This window comes from Apteryx rowi, unplaced genomic scaffold, assembly GCF_003343035.1.
Source record: "Apteryx rowi isolate R43461 unplaced genomic scaffold, aptRow1 scaffold_269, whole genome shotgun sequence".
NCBI classification, from domain to species: domain Eukaryota; kingdom Metazoa; phylum Chordata; class Aves; order Apterygiformes; family Apterygidae; genus Apteryx; species Apteryx rowi.
The window spans coordinates 561,051-584,692 of record NW_020449074.1 but is presented as its reverse complement, the minus strand read 5'-3'; the positions used below and the strand labels follow the sequence as shown (position 1 = coordinate 584,692).

The 23,642-nt window shown below is 39.3% G+C and overlaps 1 protein-coding gene across 3 annotated transcripts; it reads left to right on the top strand.

The window, feature by feature from the left end:
• The first annotated feature begins 762 nt into the window (after nt 1-762).
• Nucleotides 763-23,494, top strand: GCFC2 (GC-rich sequence DNA-binding factor 2). Of its 3 annotated transcripts, none has more exons than XM_026068118.1 (18): nt 763-1,122; nt 1,930-2,040; nt 3,151-3,306; nt 4,590-4,808; nt 5,879-5,964; nt 7,451-7,566; nt 9,423-9,609; nt 10,600-10,723; nt 13,870-13,948; nt 14,120-14,232; nt 15,011-15,210; nt 15,612-15,762; nt 16,091-16,212; nt 17,475-17,551; nt 18,308-18,374; nt 20,825-20,971; nt 21,335-21,459; nt 22,164-23,494. In XM_026068118.1, the coding sequence occupies exons 1-18, from the start codon at nt 816-818 to the stop codon at nt 22,276-22,278; spliced, it is 2,502 nt and encodes an 833-aa protein (XP_025923903.1). In that variant the 5' UTR covers nt 763-815; the 3' UTR covers nt 22,279-23,494. The 3 variants fall into 3 exon arrangements, with proteins under 3 accessions (XP_025923903.1, XP_025923902.1, XP_025923904.1); XM_026068117.1 differs by having other exon boundaries at nt 15,609-15,762; XM_026068119.1 differs by lacking the exons at nt 18,308-18,374; nt 20,825-20,971; nt 21,335-21,459; nt 22,164-23,494 and adding an exon at nt 17,661-18,281 and having other exon boundaries at nt 15,609-15,762.
• Nucleotides 23,495-23,642: the final 148 nt, after the last annotated feature.

The following is a 23,642-nucleotide window of genomic DNA, read 5'->3' as shown; positions in this document are numbered from 1 at the left end:
GATGTCCACTATTTTCGGATACTTCTCTTGGGACACCAAGACCTCACTTGAAGGACTTGCTCTGTTCACAGCGTGGCTGTTATGGTTTTATTTGAAGCTGGATGTGCTGCCTGTACACATACCTCATCATACATAGCTCAGGTCAGCACTGAAGAGCCAAAGGATGGTATAAGCTAGGGCGCAATTCCCACCATGCAAACCTCGCAAAGTCATTGCTGCCACAGTCCTACCTTCCTTCTATCATATGTTCCCATACACTTGTCTGACTCCTTCAGTGAGCTAAAGCYAGAGAAAGGAAGAAAAAAGGGTGATTAATTTTTGCCTGCTTTGGCTCCTTAAGCAGCAAGCGGCGGGCCGGGGGACCTGCCCAGCGAGGCAGCTAGGAGCCCTGCCTCGAAGAGGCCACAGCCCTTCAGACGAATTGCATTTTGCCGTACCCGCGATCAGCAGCTAATCGCCAGCAGGATGCCTTCCGCTTTTGATCTCTGGGAAAAGCCCCCTGTTCTCCTTAACCCGCGCATCACGGAGCCGCCACAGCACCGGCCCCTCCCCCGCCCCGGGCTGCGCCACCTGCCCCTCCCCCCCGGCGTCCCAACGGTTAACCGCGAGGACACGCCCCCTTAACCTCATTGGACAGCAGTTCCCCTTAGCCCCGCCCACCAGCAGGCGGCACGAGGCGGGCCTGGCCCTTGGGGCGGGTTTTGCGCAGGGCGGAGGCTGTGCGCGGGGCGCGCTGCGCATGCGCTGTAAGGAGGCGGCGCGTGGAGGGCGGCGCGTGGAGGGCGGCGCGGCTGTTGGCGGCCGTTACCGGCGCCATGTTCCGGCGCCCCCCGCGGAACTTCCGCGCCCGGAGGCGCGCGGCGTCCAGCAGCAGCAGCGAGGAGGAGCCGCCGGCCGCCGCCCCGCCGCCTYCTGCCCCTGGCCGCGACTCCGAGCAGGAAGCGGAGTCTGAGGAGGAGCCCGGCAGCGCCGCCGCGGCCCCCGCGGCGGAGGGCCTGTCGCCCCCGCAGGAGCCGGCGGGCAGCCCCGGGGGCCGAGGGCCGCGCCTCGCCGGGGCCGGGACCGGGCCGGCGCGCGGCGGGAAGGCGTTGCTGAGCTTCGGCGGCGAGGAGGAGCGGGAAGGTAAGGGGTCGGCGGCCCTCTCCCCCTGGCGACCCGCCTGGCCCCGGGGCCGGAGCCTGTGCCCTCACGGCGGCGAGGAGGGCGCGAACCCCTGCGGTGCCCGCACGCGGGAGGGCGACCTCCTGCCACACGGGGCTCCGAGCCGGTCGCTCGGGGCTGCGCTCACTGGCGGTCTGGCGAAAGTCGTCGTCGCGCCTCTTTCTCTGTGGATAGAAGTAGGAATAATATGTTCCGGATGGGGCAGTTGTGAGGGTTTTTTAAAGAAACGCCTACGAAAGTACTCTGGAGACGAGGACTCTTCCTGTGTTTTTGGCCGAGACGCGTTTGAAAGATGCTTAGAGCAGACTTTGAGCAGGAAAAAACTGTGACTAGGGAAAACACAGCATATGATTTCGTGGCTAGTGTAGTTAATGATGAGCAGGCTTGAATAACGAAGGCATGAATGTTTAACTGAGCTCTCTGGGCTGCTACTTATATAGCTGATGACACAAAGCATATTTGGGCAGTTTATGGAAGTTGTTTTTATGTTTGGCACAAACTGCAAAGAAAAACTATGTTTAGCATTGTAGTGTTGCTGTGTTGAGGAGGCAGAGCTGCATAACTTTAAATTCGGAAATGGTGGATCATGAGTAATAAAACCCTAGAGCTAGTTAGATTTAGTGCAGTCAGAGCTTCAAAAAACATAAGTGAAGTGTGTACGTGGAGGTTATGTAAAAATTCATATACATACAGAACAGAAAATTAAAATTTTGAGAGTTGTGGCTTTGCTTTATGAATATGTTAATCTGAATTATTTTATCTGGATAGGTGATGAAGAACTCTTTAAAATTAAAAAGCCATCCTTCAATGAAGTAACTTTTAAAATCCAAAAGAAGGAAAGCTTACCATCCCCACAGAGAGAAGTCGAGGAAAGTGAAAGTAAGTACTTCAGGTGAAAGGAATTTTCTCAATTGGTTATATGAAAATTATATTTTGAAATCATTAAGTGAGAGTGATATACAACTACTGCTGTTAGATGTATCTTATTTGTTAATTGAACCCCTTGAAGAGAAAATGCATATAGTAATTTAAAATAAATTTGGAATGGAATTTAATATAAATCCTTAACTTCCTGTTGTTAAACTGTTTGCTATTACAGTATTTACATGTTTTAACTGAAAACAATCCATAGCTGTAATAGTTCAGTCAGTATTCTAATTGAACTATAGTACACTTTCTAGTGGGATATTTTGAGGTTTGTGTGTTTCAGAAGTGTGTTTAAAAAGTTTTCTGCTGTATTTACCCTATTGACACCTTGTTAATTCACAGATAAGTCCTAATGTTACTGCAAGATAAAAAATAAATTAGCTTGAGATAAGAAATAATTTCTATAGARATTGTGATTGGATGAGATGATATATATGTGTGTGTATTTTTTTTTTCTCCCAGTAACTTCCTATAAAAGTATAAGTCATACTCTGTTTTAATAGGCAGCATGTTCTATTTACTAATCTGGTGATTTACTGATGGTGTAGTAACAGATGAAGAGAAGTTTTAATTTTTTTTAAAGATTTTTAAGGTAATTGGAAATAAGTTCATAAAACTTCATGATTCAAAGAAGACTCTCTGCTTGTTAATGCTTTATGACATGATCCTTAAAAAGAAGACTTTTTTTAAAAATCCCTTCTAAATACAATTCATAAAGTCAAGAGATGAACCAAACATGCTGTGAGCTATCGGAGCATTAATCAATTGTCATCTGGTAGCTTGTATAATTGCTTCTGTGCATGTAAACGTGCTCAGGGTGAATGTGCCCTGTCTCTCAGAAGATCATACTAGTTCAGATCTAATGCAGATTCCAGGGGAGATCTGACTTGTAAATAACCAGCTCAGAATGTGGGAAGATTTAGTGTGTTTTGATTAGGACTGGCAGAGGTAGATAAGCAACTAGTCTTTGTATCATGGTCTAGGTAGTTACTAATAACCAGCTCTGATGCATCAGTTCTGGTAGCTGACACTGAAATCATGAGTCTTTTTCCCTTGATACAGAAATCTGTCAGTCGGTGCCTAGAACTGACAACACTAAAGTTCCTCATGAAGAGGAGGAAGAAGATGACACTTATTCTTCACTTAGTGAGGACTACAACAGCTCAGACTCAGAAACTGAATCCAGCCCTCCACAGAGAAGGAAGGATTTATCAGCAGGTTTGTTTCTGGGATTTTCTTTTAAAAAGTAGTTGTACGACCTTTTTCATTTGAAATACATGACAAGATAGATGACATGAAACTCACTCAACTTTAATCATGWAAGAGGTAGGCACCTGGTTTGTGCTGGGTCAAGGCTGCTTCTCTTCTGAAAGAAGAGTGACGGTTTCACTCCAAAGGGGCATTTCCTTGCATGTGTTTTGATGTTCCTRTAAGGATAAGTTGAATCCCCCAGCATCTTTTTGCATTGATTGTAGTAGTTAAGGTTACTGGCTAGGACTAGATGCATAACTGGCTAAATTTAGAGGAGGTGAATCCCCTTCACATAATRTTTAGAATATTTTCTTAACTATCAAACATGATATTCTGCACTGTACATGTGATTTTGAATAACTGCATAAAAGGAAGTAAAACCAAGCACTGTACTTAAGGGAAAGAACATGGTAGAGAATGCCTCTGCTAGAGAAGGCTCAGCAATAAAACTGGTTTAAAGAGAAATGAAGGCATTAAAAGCAGAGGTTCTCTGCAACTGTTTAAATAAGATTTTATAAATAGTGAAGGATGTAAATGCTACATATGCAAACAAATTATCATAATAAACATAATATTCATTATAGATGTAGCAAACTTTCCTTTTCAATACTGGACATGCTGTAACTTGTCCAAAATCAGTAGCATGTTTTCATTTTTCTTACTATGATCTTGAGACCTTGACTGCTAAAGTGAAGAAATGGTACTGCTTACAATATGCACATTTAAGTTTTTCTTTGGCAATTAATGTACRTTTTTGGTTGCCTGTGCCTATTATAATTCAGTGTTAATTTCAGAGACTGAAAAAGATSGTAAATTTGGAACAATGAGTTTGGAAAAGAGGCAGTAAAAATCCCTGTTTAACAATGCACAACTCACTTGAGATTAAATTATAATCTCATTTATGTTGTGTGATTTGGAAATTTATCTTCATCTGGATTTCTTTGTAAACTCTATGATCCGTAACCCTCCTCTTTTGAGGAGATGGAAAAGAGAAGGATAAGCTAATGGCAATTTCTTTCTTAAAAAAAATCTGGTTTTTGATTTTAGGCTGAGAGTCACTTTTTAAGGATATTTTTGCTTCTCCTTATGTTCAAGATGGTAAAGTTATTTTGCATTTCATAGAAAAATATCTTGGGTGCTCCATGCTCAGAATTATGCAATGAGCTTTTGAGTTATGGTGAATTGTTGTCGTTAGGAGCAATGCCTGAGTGTTGCTTAGTCTTTTGCTTAGATTTTCTTCTTTGATTTAGGCGATATCCCCAGTGCAGCTTGCATTGAGGCTGCTCGGAGGAAACGTCACTTAGCCAGGACACAAGCCGATTATCTTCCTTTGGATGTTTTAAACAATCATCGGGTCTCTCAGAGAAGAGGAAGCAGTGATTTAGAGAGTGAAGATGACACTGATATGCGGAATCTCAATTTTACTCCTAAAGCAAGAACTCTTAGGCAGAGAATGACTGAACACATGGGTGAGTTGGTGCCATTTCTGCCAGTGGTTGTGGCTTTGTTTTAYTGATGCCTTGAACGTGCAAGCTGCCAATAAAGAGTACAACATAAGGTTTTGCTCCTCGGGGGTCTTGGTAGAAGGCGCTCAAAGTTTATGTCCAATTTGGACATGGTTTAGGTCTCACTCATGTTGGGGTGTTGAGTGATTTGAGAAATCTTTTTCACATGACTTTTTGGTGGTGTTGTCTACAGCAAGTAGCCTGTCTTGTAGGGAGGATAACATTTAATGTGTGTAAAGTTGCTGTGATGTAAGACAGTGTCCCACTTCAGTAAGTTTTCTAAATGCTGTCTCCTACTACTTCATGTCCAGTCTTCTCAGTGCTCTCCCTTCATTGAGGTTCTTAAAAATGTTGTTCTTGATGTTCTTAAAAATATTAATAAAAAAAAACTGAGTAAGCCTATTGCATGCAAAGCACAAGTTCTGTTGCTTTTTTCTTCTAGCTAGTTGAATTTATGAAGCAGCAGTTTGTTCAATTTGTAGACTAGTTCTCTATTTTGATAATGGTTATAAGGTTTGTGTAGCTATGAGCTCATTCAGCAGTTCTAATTAATATTAGTAAGATATTTTTGTATCTATATTAGAGTTTGCACTTTAAAGCACTCAAGGATTTGCCATACATAATGTCACTGCGCACCAGTATTACAGTTCAACTGTACTTTTATTTATATGGATTATATACAGCTTTGCTTTGAGAAATAAAGTGAAGTGTTTTTAGTGGAAGCATAAAAATTTATTTCTTGGTACTGCAGTACCTAGAGTACCTAACTACTGCAGTAGTTGTCTGAGAAACAGTATGTTGGGAAACTTAATATTGGTGTCAATTTTAGGAATTCCAAAAGCCATTTCCTGGTGTGTTTCTTGCCTTTCAGTTTGGGAATCTCTCATCTGCAGTTTTTTCAACTGCTTTTTTTCTGTGCACTTAAGTGCTTCCCAGTAATGATTGTGGGAACCATTGTTGATTTTGAGGGAGGAGAGTATGGAGGGGGAAACAAGATGCAATTACATGTAATAATGACTGTTTTAACTTTCCAGTGTCCGAGGATGATGAATCAAGTGAAGATGAAACACAAATTAAGTGGGAAGAGCAGCAAATAAAGAAAGCTGTCAAACTCTCTCAGGTGATCTTTCCTAACCATTGCAAATTGCTTTTTGCCCCTAGGCAAGAGAGCTTGTTCTGGAGTACTATCCTATCTTCTCCTGCCCTCTCATTGGAGAGGTTTTAAAGAAATGATGTGCTGATTCTTGACTGAAGAGGAGATTAAAAAAAAGGAAGGTGATACTGAAAATTGGTAATCTTTCTCTAGCTGTTCAGAGGAGAGGTATTGTTGTCCACCTCAAAGGTGGCTACCCACATGTAATGGAAGGCTTTCTGAAGAAAGTAGAGAATAAAGCTCTGTACCTGATTTTTACTGCCATGCGAGGGATCTTGAGAGTAAAAATATTCAAATACCACACACACTAACATGTTGCAAAGCAAAACTGATTTTATTATGCTAAATCTCTGGGTGATAGTCTCTGAGGGCACTTTTCATAGAGTTCTGCAGGATTCTGTCATATTTCTTCTGGCATATGGCAAAAATGAATTCTGTTTTTTTCTAATGAGTTGAAAGTTTTGTTTCTGGCTTGAATCACCTACTCTGGATCAAACTAGGAAAATCTGAGTAACCAGTTCTTTGCAGTGTAATGGGTCATTGAAGAAATTGCAGCCTGTTAAATGGGAATAGTTAGACGACTGGGAGAAGGTTGCAGCTTCTTGCTGCTGAACTTAAAATCCAGTATGATTGGATTTTCAGCTAGCCTCAGATCCTCATGTTGCACTTGTTTCTGGAAAACCTTTAATTTCTCCTGCTCAGGAAATTATATTTTTTTAGTAGCAGACCTTGTTATTCATGGACTGGATTAGTTCAGTTGAGTATATTTTGGCCAGATTTTAATTTACAAACTGATACTGTTCTAGATTGTGGAATGTTTTTTGGATTTCTAAGCTAAAATTGGTTGAAATCCTTTTTTAGTTATAGTTGTAGTTAAACTGGGTAATCAGAATTAAATTGGCCACTGGTTTTGCTAGAAGGTGGCATTCATATATACTGTAAAAAAAAAAAATTATGGTCTATTAATATTTAGTATTTTGTTTCCTCATAGTAAGCATTTTGCTAATTTATCATAAATGTCATAAAATAGTTTTGAAAAAGCAAAATCTGAGGAAAATATGATTACTGCTACTACTATTGTTACTACTACTTGGCTATAGCTTAAGATTTTATTTAGAATGTAAACAATACTAGCAAGGTCTCAGTTATCAATTTAGAAGCGTTATGTGTCACTGCTAGCTATGAAAGTTTTCAGACCAAGAAGAGGGCAAGTTAAGTGTAACCTAAATTATGGAGTATTTTGTGCTGTTTATATGTATATGCAGTATATACATTTATACAGATGATATTCAGGCTTTTTTGCTTTTGTGTTGTATAGAAAATATTTAATTTGATCATTGAAATATGAATTTTAATATATGCCTTATATATTCAGATGATGTGTCTTTTTGATATGTATAGCTGCAGAAGGAAAACTTATCTATTAAAAAATTAACAGTTATGATTCTTGTAGGATATCTATGATGATGCTTCTCTGCATAAATCTCAACCAACAAAAGCAAAGTTTGATCTCTCTGTTTCTCTGCCACCTGTGAACTTGGAAATTGTAAAGAAGCGACTGACTGAAAGGTAAATACTGCACATATGAACCTAATTTTTGAGTTGTCCAAGTTTATATTTTGTGACAGTGAGAAATAATATGTCATTAAGTCTTACTCTTTTCCCTGAGTATTGGAGAATCTTAGGGTTATTTCATGTTTAATATGCTTGCTATGATGTCCAGTACTACAGTATTATAGAGTAATACAAGTTTTAGCTTTACCTGTCAGTGACACATTAATGGTGCTTGTATGAAAAATCTCTTATGTAGCTTTGTTTAAGGAGCATTTGGAGTACTTGTGTTCTGTCATCTAGCCCAGTAGACTGTATTTTCATTTAAATGGCAGCAGCTTTCTACGCTTGCTAGTGTTGCAACAAGAGTGTAGGCACAATGTTATGTTTGTCAAGCAAGCAAAACTCTAACCAGGACAGCTGAAGGAGTTCTGTCTTGCAGTTGGTAATCCTAGCCCTCTTCTGATGGTTCTTATACCAGCTGCAAAAATAGCTGAGTATTTCCTAAAGCAGCAGTGGATTCACTGCAGCCTGTTTAGGCAAACTGGAACCTGCTTTGATTTTTTTCTTTAGTGTGCCAAGCTGTGATTCTTTTTTTTTTACTGCTCTGTGGGCAGCTGAAGTGTCCTGTAGTGGAGGTGGGAACCTCCAAGGGGGTGTGTGAGAAGGACAGCTGGGGTCAGGCATCCCAAGGTAAGCTGTCCCCTGTCATCTCTCAGCGCACTGAGAAGCAGCTGTTGAGATAAGTTTAGACATGTAACATTATACAGCTGAAACATAAATACCTGCAGTGGGCTTCCATTGAGCGCKCTCTGTGTATGCTTTGCTTTGTACAAAACATCACTGACCTGCTTGTTTAAAAAGATTGCAACTAAACTGGCCTAGATATTTTTGTGGAACTCTGAGTTTTTAGCCATCATCACCTAAAAGGAATGAGTTAAATGAATTAGGAATTTATATATAGAAACAAATGTGAAAGATGAGAGTAAGACTGTTAATACTATCAAGAGTAGGATACCTATTTGGAAAGTAGTAAGAAGGGGAGGGGGAACCTGCTTGACAATAGTAAACTCTATAGATGTGTTTAACTTGGTGAAATAATTTTTTGACTTCTGGTATGGCAGAGAAGTTTTTGCCAGGGTGTCATGTTGAAGAATGTCTTAGTTGAACTATTTTCATTGAAAACTGTTCTCTACTTAAGGAAAATGAAATAAGTTGTGCTATGCTTCTTGGTTCTGTTAAAGGCTTCATCAAATCATGCAGTCACTTGGAAAATGTAAGGGGGGAAAAAAAGGCATAGTTGTAATATATGTAGGCATTTTTGTGCTACTTACCTAACAGTTAATGACAGCTGTAGACATAGGTTCCTTGGTTTTATCACCTACTTGGAACAGGAGTCCTCAGTTGGCTTGTGTTTAGAAGTGAGTGCATAATGAGTGCTTATAGGTGCTGCTATTCATGCTACTTAAATTAATATGGATAATACATGAGTTGTAGTTTTACCCAGATTATGTTGTGTAGACTCCATTTAATGTGTATTGCAATTTGGCAACTGCTTTTCTTTTTTTCCATGTTTTTTTTTCCTTCTCATTAAAAGCATGGTGTACTGAGGAACCTGGGTAAAATRTCAGTTTTTCTTTCAAAGCTAATGCCACATAAGACATTTGAGTCTCCAAAGCATGATGCTTTTCCACACCCCATACTTCTGAAAATGTTGGCATGGTTAAGTATTTCAACTCTTGGCAGTATAAATACAAGTGCTATTATTAGCAAAGGCAAAGATTTCAGCCATGGTTTTGCTCAGAAAAATGCTTTGGGTTTCATTAACTGCTAATTTGGCAGAAGCTTTATTTGTCTGGGTTTTTGTCTTTTAGGATAACATCATTGCAGGATGTGCACCGTGCCCACCAGAGGGAGTACGAAAAATATATGGAGGACATTGAAAGTTCAAAGATGTCTCTCCAGGAGTTAGAGAAGTCTTCAAATGCATCTCTGAATTACAGATTCTATCGGGCCATGAAAACATACGTAGAAAACTTGATAAATTGTTTGAATGAAAAGGTGTGTGCATGCGCATCTGTACTAAAAATATATATATTCTAGATCATAAAGGTGTATTTTGTCAATGAAAGAGCAGGGTTTTTTGTTTGGAAACAAAGTTAAAGGGACACCTCCCAGTTAAAACTCAGTTCTGTCAGAAGTTTTAATGTAATGGGAAACAAAATGCAGGGAAAACAAACCAAGTCTCACCCAGCCTAAAGTGATCAAACTAGGTAGGATAGGTATACTGACTTGAGCTATGGTCCTACCCAGTTTCTGCTGGATGGAGTTTTCTGCAGGTGTAATAACCAAATTGTGCTGTAGTTAGAGGGCAGAGGGGGTTAAATTCACTTTGAGGATCTCAAATGTCTTTACTCAGTATTATATAAGAGAAATAATAAGGGTTTCCTGGTAGGATCAAGTTGGGACTGAGTTAGCAGAGCTGTGTGAGGATGCATCTACATTATTTCCTGTGTCCATTTCCTGAACTGCTTTGGGTTGCAAACCTTGTATTTAAAAGGAAGAAGGAAGATTGGGAGAAGGGGAGGAGCTGCCTAAAGTGTGGCCTTGGTGGAAGTAAACTCCTGTTATGCTCTCTATGTTATCAAATGCAATTTATTGCATTGCATAATTTGAGTCTTTTTTTGTAACCTTAAAGAGAATAAATGTTAATGAATATGTTCCCTTTAATGACTAATGGCTCTTATTTCAGCTTTTTGAATTTTGAGAGGCAAACTGAAGGCAAACTAAGTGCACCAGTAGTGACCTGTTGAATGCTTTTGTATGAAATGTTGTGGTAGTCCCATGATAAGCACTTAGCAATTGGCTTGTATTCTTCAGTTATGCACAACAGCCTGAAAAACTCATTGAGCAGGAACTTATTTTTCAGTCTCTGATAATATTTTGCTTGTAATTTCACTGCTATATGGAAATCCCTTGGAAACTGTTTTTTGTTGTTTTCTTTTTGATTTTAATTAGTTGAAAACTTGATTACTGTTTGTTGTATTTCAGCTGGCATACATTAATGAGCTAGAGTTGGCTATACATGTACTTCTTCAGCAACGAGCCAGAACGCTACTGAAACGAAGGCAAGATGAGCTGAGAAATGAATCTGCTTATATTCAGCACCTGTCAAGTTCGTATGAAGTTTAAAGTTATTTTCTTATTGAAACGTTCACTCTTTGAACAGAAATACATGGTTACCTTTTTGGATGAAGTATTTCATCTGTAACTTTGGTCTCTCCCCTTCCCATGTCAGTAGGCATGTTCATCTATATCTGAGTTGAAATTATGTTGCCTCAGTGAGCCCCCTTATATTCTTTTCTGTGGTATAATGGTGAATATAATGTGACCAAATACTTCAGTCAGTTTTGAATTATTCAACTCGACAACTGCCTGTCAGTATTTTTTAAAAAAAAAAGATGGAGTCAGTTTCCTAGTAGATCCTAAATTGGCAAAAGCTTGCTACTGGGGATTCAGCCGTGCTTGTGAACGTATGAAAAAGGAGTTCGTTCACCTGACAGTATCACTTTGACATGAGAATGTCTTTAAGGCTGTGTGTATGCATGAAATGTAGATTTCAAGATGGGAGGTGACACTTCTATAAAGGGAGGGACATGAAGAAAGAAACCTCTTTCACACAGAATAACACAGAATGGTTGAATCACAGAATCACAGAATCACTGAGGTTGGAAGGGACCTCTGGAGATCATCTAGTCCAACCCCCCTGCTCAAGCAGGGTCACCTAGAGCACATTGCACAGGATTGCGTCCAGGCGGGTTTTGAATATCTCCAGAGAAGGAGACTCCACCACCTCTCGGGGCAACCTGTTCCAGTGCTCTGTCACCCTCACAGTGAAAAAGTTTTTTCTCATGTTAAGATGGAAGTGTCTGTGTTTCAGTTTGTGCCCATTGCCTCGCGTCCTGTCGCTGGGCACCACTGAAAAGAGTCTGGTCCCATCCTCTCGACACCCTCCCTTCAGATACTTGTACACATGAAGTTGGAAGGGATCCTCTGGAGATCATCTAGTCCAACCCCCCTGCTCAAGCAGGGTCACCTAGAGCATGTTGCCCAGGATCCTATCCAGATGACTTTTGAATATCTCCAAGGATGGAGACTCCACAACCTCTCTGGGCAATTATTTAGTGTGAGGGTGACTGAGCACTGGAACAAAGCTTCTTCTCATGCCCAGATGGAACTTCCTGTGTTCCAGTTTGTGCCCGTTGCCTCTCATCCTGTCACTGGGCACCACTGAGAAGAGTCTGGCCCCATCCTCCCTTAAGATATTTGTATACATTGATAAGATCCCCCCTCAGCCTTCTCTTCTCCAGGCTAAACAGGCCCAGCTCCCTCAGCCTTTCCTCATATGAGAGATGCTCCAGTCCTTTAATCATCTTTGTGGCCCTATGCTGGACTCTCTGCAGTAGCTCCTTGACTCTCTTGTACTGGGGAGCCCAGAACTGGACGCAGTACTCCAGATGTGGCCTCCCCAGGGCTGAGTAGAGGGGGAGAATCACCTCCCTCGACCTGCTGGCAACACTCTTCCTGATGCACCCCAGGATACCCTTGGCCTTCTTGGCCACAAGGGCACATTGCTGCCTCATGCTTAACTTGGTGTCCACCAGGACCCCCAGGTCCTTCTCTGCAGAGCTGCTCTCCAGACAGTCAGTCCCCAACCTGTACTGGTGCATGGGGTTATTCCTCCCTAGGTGCAGGACCCTGCACTTGCCTTTGTTGAACTTCATGAGGTTCCTCTCCGCCCACCTCTCCAGCCTGTCCAAGTCTCTCTGAATGGCAGCACAGCCCTCTGGGGTATCAGCCACTCCTCCCAGTTTTGTATCGTCAGCAAACTTGCTGAGGGTGCACTCTGTGCCTTCATCCAGGTCATTGATGAAGAAGTTGAATAAGACTGGACCCAGTACTGACCCCTGGGGGACACCGCTAGCTATGGGCCTCCAACTAGGCTTTGTGCCACTGATCACAACCCTCTGAGCTCTGCCATTCAGCCAGGTACCCTTTGTGCAAGGATTTTACCCCAAATAAAATGGTCTTTTTGATCACTGTAGGAAGAGTAATTAGTCTTTTTATCTCATGTTTCCCTTCCACATTGATGTATTGTTTGTATGCATTGTGAATCTTTAGTAGCTGCTGTTTTAAAAACAAAACAAAAAAACCCTAAACTAAAAAAAACCTTGAAACAAAACGTCAAAAACCCTTTTAACTGTGCAGACAAACTAAGAGCCAAGTAATAGCAACGTGCTTGGAGCTGCAGCTAAAAGATGGTGGCCAAATACACTGGTTTCCAATAATTACCTGTGGATTTAGGCTCCTGACTATACAGGATGAACTGCTGAATAAAGAAAACTGGCAGTATGTATGATTTTTTTTTTTTAATGGTGTAGTAGACTGACAGCAGGTGTTAAGTGAAGAAGAGAGTAGTGGTTCGTGTAAGTAGTTGCCTCTAAAATGACTTTAAGTTCATAGCAAATGAGGCTTTGCTTATGTGATTAACAGAGCTTTTAATTACCTGGTTATTTGGCTTCCTTATTATATTTAATATAGTGGAAATGCCATTTTTTTCTTATGCTATAATACTTCAGTAGCAGAACACACATTTTTGTATGTTGAGCATGCATGAGCCAGCCGATACTGATACAAATGCATGGCCCTAACAAGAAAATGTTTCTTGCTTTTTGTTTCTCTGTTGGACTGAATAATCAGGCTAGGAGTAATTTAGGTCACACAATCACAGCAACCACTGGGGTAACAGGAGACAGTTACCCAACTGTCTCGGTAACAGTGGGGAGCTGACTAGTCCTGAAATATAAATACTGTGACTGATATAATGTGAATCAGGAATTTACCATCCATTACGCTGTTAGAGTAACTTTGGGGTTTGGTTCACATTTGTTAAATAGTTTCATTTTTGACTTAAAAACTAAAGGAAGTCCTTATGCTTGCCGTTCACTCTGCGAGGAACCTATTATGTAAGGTAGTAATTTCCATTTCCAGCCAATATGGGGAAGCGGTGAGTATTGGAACGTCATCAGGCTCGGACCTCTTACCAACTGTTGTAAGGAGAGAGCCACATCTGACTATGATGCAATATAACAGTATTTACTGTGCTTTACACTGGATACTCTTACAGCTTTGATCATGAGGTTTTATTTTTCTCTTTGACAGTTTTCCAAATGATGAACAATAGAAGGAAAATGAACAAGAATCAGTGATTTTCATTGTTATTTTTTGTTGTTTTTTGTGTGCATTTCTGTCTCCTGATAGGTAGCAATGATGAACCAACTAATGGTGGATTGGAAGATGATGAAAAGACACAGCTTCTGAAAATGTGTGAACATCGAAGGTAATTACTACACCATTAGGTGTATATGTACGCATAACTCAGATAATTGCACTTTAGATTGGTTTCCTGTCATTTATCCAATTTTTTTCAAATAGATTATTTTTCAATAATCTTTCTCCTGCATACATACGTAGGGAAGAATAACTAATCTGAGTTCATTACAAAATACAGGACTTGCAGACAGCAAGCGAGAGTGTGTTCAGGAGAAGTTGATCACCATGAAGGTATGTCTAGTGATGATGAGCTTCCTCCGACAGAGATGATGGAGTTCCAGAAGAGCAAAGGTTGGTGACAGTCTTGATATAATGTGTAGAACGAAACCTCTATCTTTCTGTGGTTTTTTAATTATTTTAGAAAAGGTGAAGAAATACTGCATTTGATTTGTATATTAGTTACACACTGTAGAAAGGAAGTGCATCCAAACAATTCTCATTAATGACTTGGAGGGAGGCTATAGATGTATGGCTGTAGATTTCTTTCAGTATGATTTTGCTCTGGGGGCATTGCTTATACCTGGTTCAACCTGAAATAAGCTCTGTTAGATTATGCCAGAGTGGGTCTGGCATTACTTGATGCAGATGTCTCTTGTAAAACACTTGATGTGTTTTGTATAGTCAATTTATTTTCTGAAGATAGAGTGAATTAAAGGATGTTCTTTTAATTATCTTCAGTAGGAGGGGGAAAGGCATAACCAGTACTTTAAATATGATTCTAAAATACCTTTTCTATAGAAAACAACAGAAGGATTTTCAAGTCTGAAATTATAGCAGTCCGTGGTATAAAGCTTGAAAGATGGTGGTCATATAAATCTGTGAAATAGTTCATGAAGAAACTTGCTTTTTTGTGGTCGTGTGCCAATATCTTCTTTTTCCTCTCTGAAATAAAGTTCTCCAGGGAGTCTGTTTTAGAATCCCTTTTTGTGTTAGACATGTACAAGATAAATGACAACTGTGATTATCGTATAGATATTTCTTGTGACCTATAGATACATAAACTCTTCACCTTATACATCAGTAAATGCTGTGATTGTTTCCTTTTCTTCCCAATGAATGTTATCCACAGATGATATTTTAGAGGATAGTAGGAAAATCTTTGAAGATGTTCGTGTAGATTTTTGTGACATCAGGAAAATCCTGTTGAAATTCCAGGAGTGGAAAGAGAAGTTTCCTGATTCCTACTGTGATGCTTACATCAGTTTATGCCTGCCAAAGCTTTTAAATCCGCTAATCAGAGTTGAGTTAATAAGTTGGAATCCTCTTGAGGTAGGTACATCAGCATACATCTTTTTATTCAAAAATTGTGCGTGTGTGGCGTTGTTGACCCCTACACTTTTGAGTACTACGCTGAAGCTGTAGGCAGTAGTCAGTAAAGCCTGTTGTGGTTATGGCCCTTACCATCTTCATGAACCTGTTTTTTCTGGCATTTGTGTCTCTAAGCCCCTTCTGCAACACCCGCTTGCAAGAAGGGAGTTCTTTGAAGTCACTTTGACAACCCCAGCTCTAAAGTCCTAATTTTAGTTCTAGTTTTCCTGATTTGCTCTTTTGGCCTGTTCAGTGATCGTGTTACACCTTTAAGTGAGAATGTCTGTGATACCACGGGACGTGTTTTTGCATGGAGCTTTTCTATCAGTCCTGATCAACTAATAGGAATGATCTTTCAGCAGAATTTCACAGAGTTGGAAGAGATGCCCTGGTTCAGAGCTATAGAAGAATTCAGTGATGCCAAAAACGCGTCTGAATCAAAAAGGGATGATGATCTTGATAAGACAGTCTTGCCTAGAGTGATTGAAAAAACAATTCTTCCAAAAATTACAGGTATGTTAAGGCGGTCTTGAAAATGTTCATTGCAGATAGGCAGTCACACCTTTTAAAAAAACAAAAAAAAAAAAAAAGAAAGAAAAGAAAAAAAAAAGTGATAATCATCAAGTAATGGTAGTTATAATTTGAAATGGTGTTTAGCATGTAGTGATTACCCACTTCTACAGAGTGAGGCTAAGGTAGATGCGTGATAAGACTATTGTAAGCGGGAAGATTACCTTTTCAAATGTTTGCTTCTGTTGCATGGTAATGCCTTGAAACTAGAGCAGATAACCATTTGTGTATCATGATCACAATAAATTCCTCTCTTTTTTTTTTTTTTCAGGGTTTATAAAGAATGTGTGGGATCCCTTATCTACTTCACAGACGAAGAATCTTGTGCAGCTTTGCCATAGCATCTTTGAAAAGCAAGTTCCCTTCAAAAATGAGCGCAGTCAAGCAAAAGAGGTAAAAGTCACTGTGGTACTGGAGAAGCAGGGGAGGGAAGGAAGGACGGACTTTGTGCACTGCGTGTGCTTTTTGTGTGTGCTGCTATGCATGTTTAGAACATTGTCCTGAAGTTGTTAGTTCTGATTACTTGTTTGTTTTGTCATTTTATAGCAAGGAAAATTCAACAAATTTTAGCTCTCAGATAATCCTTATTGAAGGTGATGAGAGATGGGACTATCTTGGGGCAGAAATTAGCTCCTCTACCTGTTAAGAATCTGATCAAGACCTACTCTTGCTCCTCCACAAAAATAATTGTTAGTGTTTTTAGATTTCTATTTAAGTATCTTTCAAAACTTGAGCTTTAAATGCTAGTAATGCCCCAGTGGCCAGCAATTTTAGCTTATATTTATAAATTAGTTCCAGAACAGTAAAAACAACAATTCTTCCTTAAAATTTCTTCTATAAAGAAAAATTTATTACTTTTAAAAAAACAAAAGGATAGTATTAATTAGCTAGGAAAAAGATTAGAGTACTAAAAGATTACTGAAGTAATAATTACTTTCGTACAATTAAGTCAGTGTGATGCACTCTCCCAGCCTGATTGTGGTTTTATTCTGATATAAATCTAGAGTTTCTCTAGCGAAAAGTGGTTGAGTTGAGTGGATTTTTGGGCCCCTGAAATGAAAAGAAATGTTTATGCCTTCCAGTGGGAGTGCTGCTTTGAAGCCAAGGTTTGAGAAGTCAGGTGGCACTGCTGGCATTAGCCATGATATTGTTTGTGCAGGAAGTAAGGTAAAACAGAACTTCAAACAAATAAAAAACCCAAAATGCATCAAAATACTCAAGGGCTGCTAGGAAAGTGCAAACACTAAGGCAGTTAAAAACAGTGCCATACTATCCTAGCTATGGTGAAACTTTTTACATAGAATTTTACAGCTTTTTATGATGATCCTGTATGTGTAACTTATCGTTTGTCTATGTATGACTTTGCTGTTGCCTTGCAAAATAACATGCATTAAAAGGCCTTGTTTAGGGAAGTAACTTCATCTTAAAAAACCTCTCCAGGTTATCCCTACAGATAACTAGAGTTGAGACTTGTCCACAGCTGTTTTTTAATGTAATCATGATCTGTGTGTTATATACAAGAGGCCACTGTACATGTCTCGAACTAGTATATTGCATTTCTAAAGGTGGGCTAAATAGCTGTCTGAACTTGTTATAAACAAAAGCTGAAATCTTTTTTTCTTGTGAGGAGACGTTAATAACTTTTTCCTTAATAGGATTTGATAAATGTACTTGTGCTAAGAATGAAGAAGTCTGTAGAGGAAGATGTCTTTATTCCTCTGTATCCTAAAAGGTAAGCTGATTCTGCAGCTGTGTTTTGTTTGTTTTCTTTTTTTTTCCTGTACCCCTCTCCCCCACATGGACTTATTTATAGATGAAATACTGTAGACATTGTTTAACAGGTAATGGAATGGACATGCCTTCTACTGTTTTATTACAGGTAAGGTTATGCAGTCTTACTCATGTTTATGAACTTGTTCTAACAGGAATAACCCCACTGACTTAGTGCTTTTTTGCTCATGTAACTAAGTGCTTTCCAGTAAAGGAAGTCCACAGTCCTGTTTTGTTATAGTAACTTAGATATAAGGGCCTGTGGTAGTTTAGATGGTTTGCTTTTTCCTCTTGATTCCTCTTCCCCCTAAAATAGGGTTTATATTGTTGATGCTTATTAGTAGGCACTATTTCAGAGATGAGGAATTAGTGGGAATCCGAGAGACTTGGGGTTAAGATATGGCTGGAAGAGAAGCTTTGCTAAAGCTGATGCGGCATGTTTGATTCTAAGCAATGCTGTTTTGATCTGAATCCATGAAATGTAGACACAAGTGTTTCCAATTGTTAATTTTATTGGAGCTTATTTTATAGTAATTGTATTACAATGGGTTCAAATTCACAGCTGTTTCCCTAGACCTTAATTCTGATTGTGCTTGTCAGTGCTGAAAAAAACCCCAAACTAACATTCATTAGCATCTAAGAGATCAGTTGTTTGGCTTGCTTCTCTTAAAAATGCAATAAAAACTTATTTTGCCTTTCTTCTTCTTTCTGTGACCAGTGCTGTGGAAGACAAATTGTCACCATGTTCAAAATTCCAAGAAAGACGGTTTTGGTCAGCTGTTAAGGTAAAGATGATACACCCAGTTTTTCTTTGATGATCGTTTTACTTAAAAAATAATATTCTTCAGTCAGTCAGGAAATAAATTTTCAGGCAAGCCTTATTCCTGGGAGATAATACATTTTTATTAGGATGGATAACCATTTTTCCCAGTGAGGGTTGTGTTCTGTACAACTTACATGTGATGATTTAAGAATGAACTGTGGATGAACATTTTACGTATGTACCAGTTGGGTGAACTGAAATATATATCTTCTGCAAGTGTCTCTGATATGATGATCTGTTCCTGCTTAGTTTATTTTTTTCCCTTTCTTGAGTGGGCCAGGCAGACCTGGTGGCTTTTATGTCTTCATATTTTTAATTGCTCTGCTAAAAGGTTCTGTTTCCCCAATACATGTGTACTTGTGCAAATGCTGTTCTTAATGTAGATTATAGCCATTGCATGTTCATATAATCACATTAGCATAGTTTTAGGGTGCTGAGGTGGGAGTATTTGATTCAATTTCCACTTAAATTTGTTTCCTCTAGGAACAGGTTTGGATTCTCATCTAAAGATGGTGTTTAGATACATTAAAAAACAAACAAAAAAACCTTAAAATCCCCTGCCTTCCAGGATGCCTAGTCCTGCATAGCCTTGAGCTTCCATTCCATGAAAAAGCCTGAGAAGTTGCATATGTTGGGGACTGTTTGGCAAAGGACTTGCCACCTTTGCTGCTGGAGTGAGCTGCTGTGTAGGAATTTGTTGTGGCCAGAGGAAGAGCAGGCAAGAGGGAGCTTAACGCTTAGTGGCTAGGGCACCCAGCACAGACGACAGGGTAGACCTGGGATTCTGGTCCCGCTTTCTAGGATTGTGTACGCTTTTTGCCTAATAAAAATCTATGGTGTCAAATGCATGCGTGTTCCTGGAGGTCTTTCCCCTGCAAATTGAAGTTGGCCTTTTGGCCTGTGATGTCCGTCTTCCTTGCCATCGTGGCCTCCTTCAAAGGGGTGACAGTGGGGAACAGTGAAGATGTTCTTGCCCAGTGTATCTGTTGACTGGTTGTCTCATCGCTTTTTCTGGAGGTGCGAATTCAGTCTCCCCAGGCCGAGTAGTACTGCCCTCAGCTATGTTAAATGCTTGGGACATACTTACTATCTATACTAGTAAGTCAGTTGTGCTTGGGACTATTCTCTGGCACTGAGACCCACTGCCAAGGTGCAGCCCACATTCGTACTATTAAACACCATCTTTCAAAACAGGTAGTGGTCTTCAGGCTGCTCACTAGGAATGGCCTCTAAACCACGCTCAGGAGTTGTTTGGGAGAGTACTGGTTGGCCTGAGCCAGAAGTGAATCAGGAACTATTCTAATGTAAAAATGCAGATGGTGGATTGTAGCGTTCGTGCCCCGGTATTGCTTAACTTGCCTTGTATAGATGTAGCAGGTAGCCTCAGAGCTCAAATGTACTTCTTGTTGCTATGCTGTGTACTTTAATGTTGCCTAGTGGAAACGCTCCTTTTTCTTTGATTTGTGCTATTAGCTCATGCAGTTAAATGGAAGTGTACTATCAAATACTCCAGAGAAATGTGTAAAGGTGCTGGGCTTTGTGAGTACTTTTTGACTGGTGACTGCAAAGATGACATGCTGTGACTGTGGGGGCAAAACACCTTGAGGTTACCAGTCACTTTGAAATTAATCTCTTCTGAGTTAAGGGCAGAAATAGTCAAGTTCCTTACATAAGGCTCAAAAATGACAACAATTATAAAGATTTATAGTGACATAGGCAACAGGGGGGGAAAAAAAAAGGGTTACTAATAATACTGAGATCAAACACACACATGCACAAAAAAAACCCCTTTTTGTGCTGCTGTGGGCCATGGCTGCTTGCCTCGCTCACGTTATAAGGGACTGCATGTAGTTTCATCCTGACCAGATATACTAGCTTTTTATTCTTTTCTCTTGGACTCTTTCAAGGGTTCTCTTGGAATTGGATCTCACTTGTTACTGCTCCCCGTTCCTTGTAGGGGGTTGTCTTAATACTCTGTTTTTCCTGCTTTCTGGTTTGACTGCCAGCACTTCTGTGAAAAGAATAAAGCGTAGTCTTTTTGTGTATTTGGGCCTTAGCTTTAGTAATCTATTAAAGGGTAAAATGCTCTTCCCTATCTCAGGAAGTTAAATACACATATGAGTGTACAGTTCATATTCACATGTAAAATCAATAATTATGCTTGATAAAATTATTTTCTATATGAAGCTTATTAGCAGCTACCTGACAGCAATAAACTGCTTTCAGGTTACAGTAAGTCTGGGGAGAGTGAATCCTGTTTAATTTGTGTAACTGAATTGGATGGACTTCATACTATCTTTAAAAAAAAAACCCAAAAACCAAAAAAAAAAAACCCCAAAAAACCTTTTAGTCCTGTGTTTTAGCATGCCTCTAGCCACCAAGTATGCAGAGTCTGTTTCTTCATTAATGCAGCTGCTCTCCAATATTCTTCTTTGGGATGGAATTGTACAAGAAGATACAGTCTGTGATTTAGGACTGAGCAAGTTGCTGAATCGTTATCTTCTTCTGAACCTCTTAAACACACCACCGGGGCCGGATAACATAGAAAAGTGTAATAAGGTAAAAGATTATATGTACATTGGAAGAGGTGTTTTACTGAAGGCTTTTTCATGAAGGAGGGTCTAGACTGAAAATGGAATATAATCATTCAGCATTTTAAAAATTTTTCTATGACCTTGATGCATAAAAGTATTTTGGAATAAGCATTAGTCCATAAGCACAAGTTCTTAAGAGTAACTACTTGTAAAGGCTTTTGGCTTAGTTTAAAAACAAAAAAAATCCCCACAGTACTACTAATAATTGAATCCACTAAAAGGAAAAGTCCCTGTCAAGTAAAGTGATGTGACTTAGTTGTGTGTTTCTATTTATTTAGTTGCTTATATACTTATTTTTTACTCTTCCAAATATGCTTTGGTTGCAAAGGTGGTGGCATGCCTCCCAGAAAGATGGTTCCAAGATCTTGAAAGTGGATCAACTCTCCCCCAGCTGAGGAACTTCAGCCAGCATTTGTTGCAATGTGCCCACACACTGCACAAGAATAACYGCAGGTAACAGCTGTGACATTCTTGGGACTCAGCATTTTTTCATATGCTTTGTGTTATTATTACTAAATATTTCTTATATTCATTATGTCTCATAAATTTTACACTTTAAAGGGTGCTCTTATCACATATATACGTATTTATGGCAAGATTATATGAACAAACTTTTGTAATGTATACACAATTTCCATCTGTGTGTGTTTGTTTTATGTTAAGGCAAGACTTAGACAAGCATTAAGTGCAGGATTTTCGGATACCAAAATGCAGAGAATGTGAAGTCCTACATGACACTACTGTCAGAATACTAGTGATAGACAAGAATTACAAATGTTTCCAAATGTTGTAAGAACTATCAAGGACACATTTCTCTGTTTGCATTTTAACTTTTTCAAATCAAGAATAGACATTAACAAATAGTGTAGTTATCAAAATACTGAATACTCTGGTTAGATTAATTTTAGTCTCTTAAAACAAAAGATGCAATTCATAATGTACAAGAGTGAAAAACTTGTGCTGTTCTTGTTTAACCTGATAATTTGAGGCTCCAGGCTTTGGATAGTGTTACTTAGTGTAGCCAAGGTCACCTGACAAGCGACCAAGGAAAGATACCTGACTCTTCTTTTTTTTTTTTTTTTAAATTGAAAAATGTGAAATGTACTTGGAAGCCAGATGCAAAAATGTGTTAATATACCAACTTCTTTTTGTTACAGGGATGAAACAAAAGATGTTGTTCTTCTGTTGGTGAAAGTCAATGCTCTGCATATAGTCAAAGACTTTATTGAAGAGTACAAACTTGAGCACCTTAAATCCATGATTGGAAAATAGAATTTTTTGAAACAACATTTATATTGCTGAAACAAGCCTGATATTCATACTAAAATAGTTTTAATATTAAATTTAATTAGTGGACCCTGCCCACTCAAAGATGTAGTGGTAATCGGTTGACCTCACTGGTTTATTGTTAAATACTGCAGCACTTTTTACCAGGTTTGTCTTCAGCTGCTATCTTACTCCTGAGTTAAGGAGTCTTTAAAAATTACAGTTGTCAAAGTAAAGTGGTGTTTAAGGCCCTCTGAAATGTATGAAAACGCTTTATTGCTTTATCCTTTTTGGAAGGATTACAGGAAAGATGGAGTGTCTGTGAAGTTGATCATTGCTCTGAGTAGACAACTTCAGAAGGTATTTCCAAAATATTGCTAAATACCACTTTCTGTCTCAGCAGTCATTGAGTTCTAACTTGTGGTCCACAGAGATTTCGGTAGTTTTGGTAGGGTCATCATCAAGCTATCTTTAGTGGAAAAAGAACTGATGATGATACAGGGGTTTTGACCCCAATACATAAACYGGGGGAACCAAAGACCAGTGATTTAGCATTTGTGCTTCACCCAGTGTGCAAATAAGGAATTTAACGGATGAATTCTGAGGCAAGAAACTGCACAGGAGAATGTCTGGGGAAGACCTAATGTGCTGTAGTGAAGATCACGTCCAGCATGTATCGGATAGAGTTTTGTACTTGAGTGGTGCAGACCGGACTTTTGGGCACAGACCTGGAGTTACCACACATCATGTTTTATCAGACTTCCAACAGACTGGAAACCTCTTGATTATGAGAAGCCAAGAACAACTTCAGTTCTGTAACTGACATTCTAGGAGGGTCTTCCTTTTGCTTCCCAGTAAGATTTGCYACATCCTATTTCATCATACCCAAATGAGATTTTAATGTTTTATAACTTTGTATATTTGTAAAAAATATTATACCATAGAATAAAAAGGATGCTTTATTACAGAAACTGTAGTTCATCACCAGTTCTGATGTACACTTACTTGTATTTTCTCCAAATCTTTTGGGACTAGAATTTAACTCTTGCAGATTTGTTCCCTGTGGCCTTTGATATATATATATTTTTAAGTTATAAATATATTTTTGTAAAATATTTTAATTGTGAATAACTTCTGTCAAAGTTTTGGACAAAAGGTGGCTTGTAAAATAACTTTGGTTTGCTTTTATTTTTAAAACAAGTAAAAATATTTTGATGTTTAACATGACTCTTCCAGCAGTTAATTCTTTAATGTGTTATGAGAATGTCATTAGAAGTATGAGGGGAAAGAAAAGCAGTGTCCTGAAGGAAACATCTTTCTGTACTTCGGGTGAAGTTGGTGACCCTTTGCTATGAGGAGTTCACTAATTT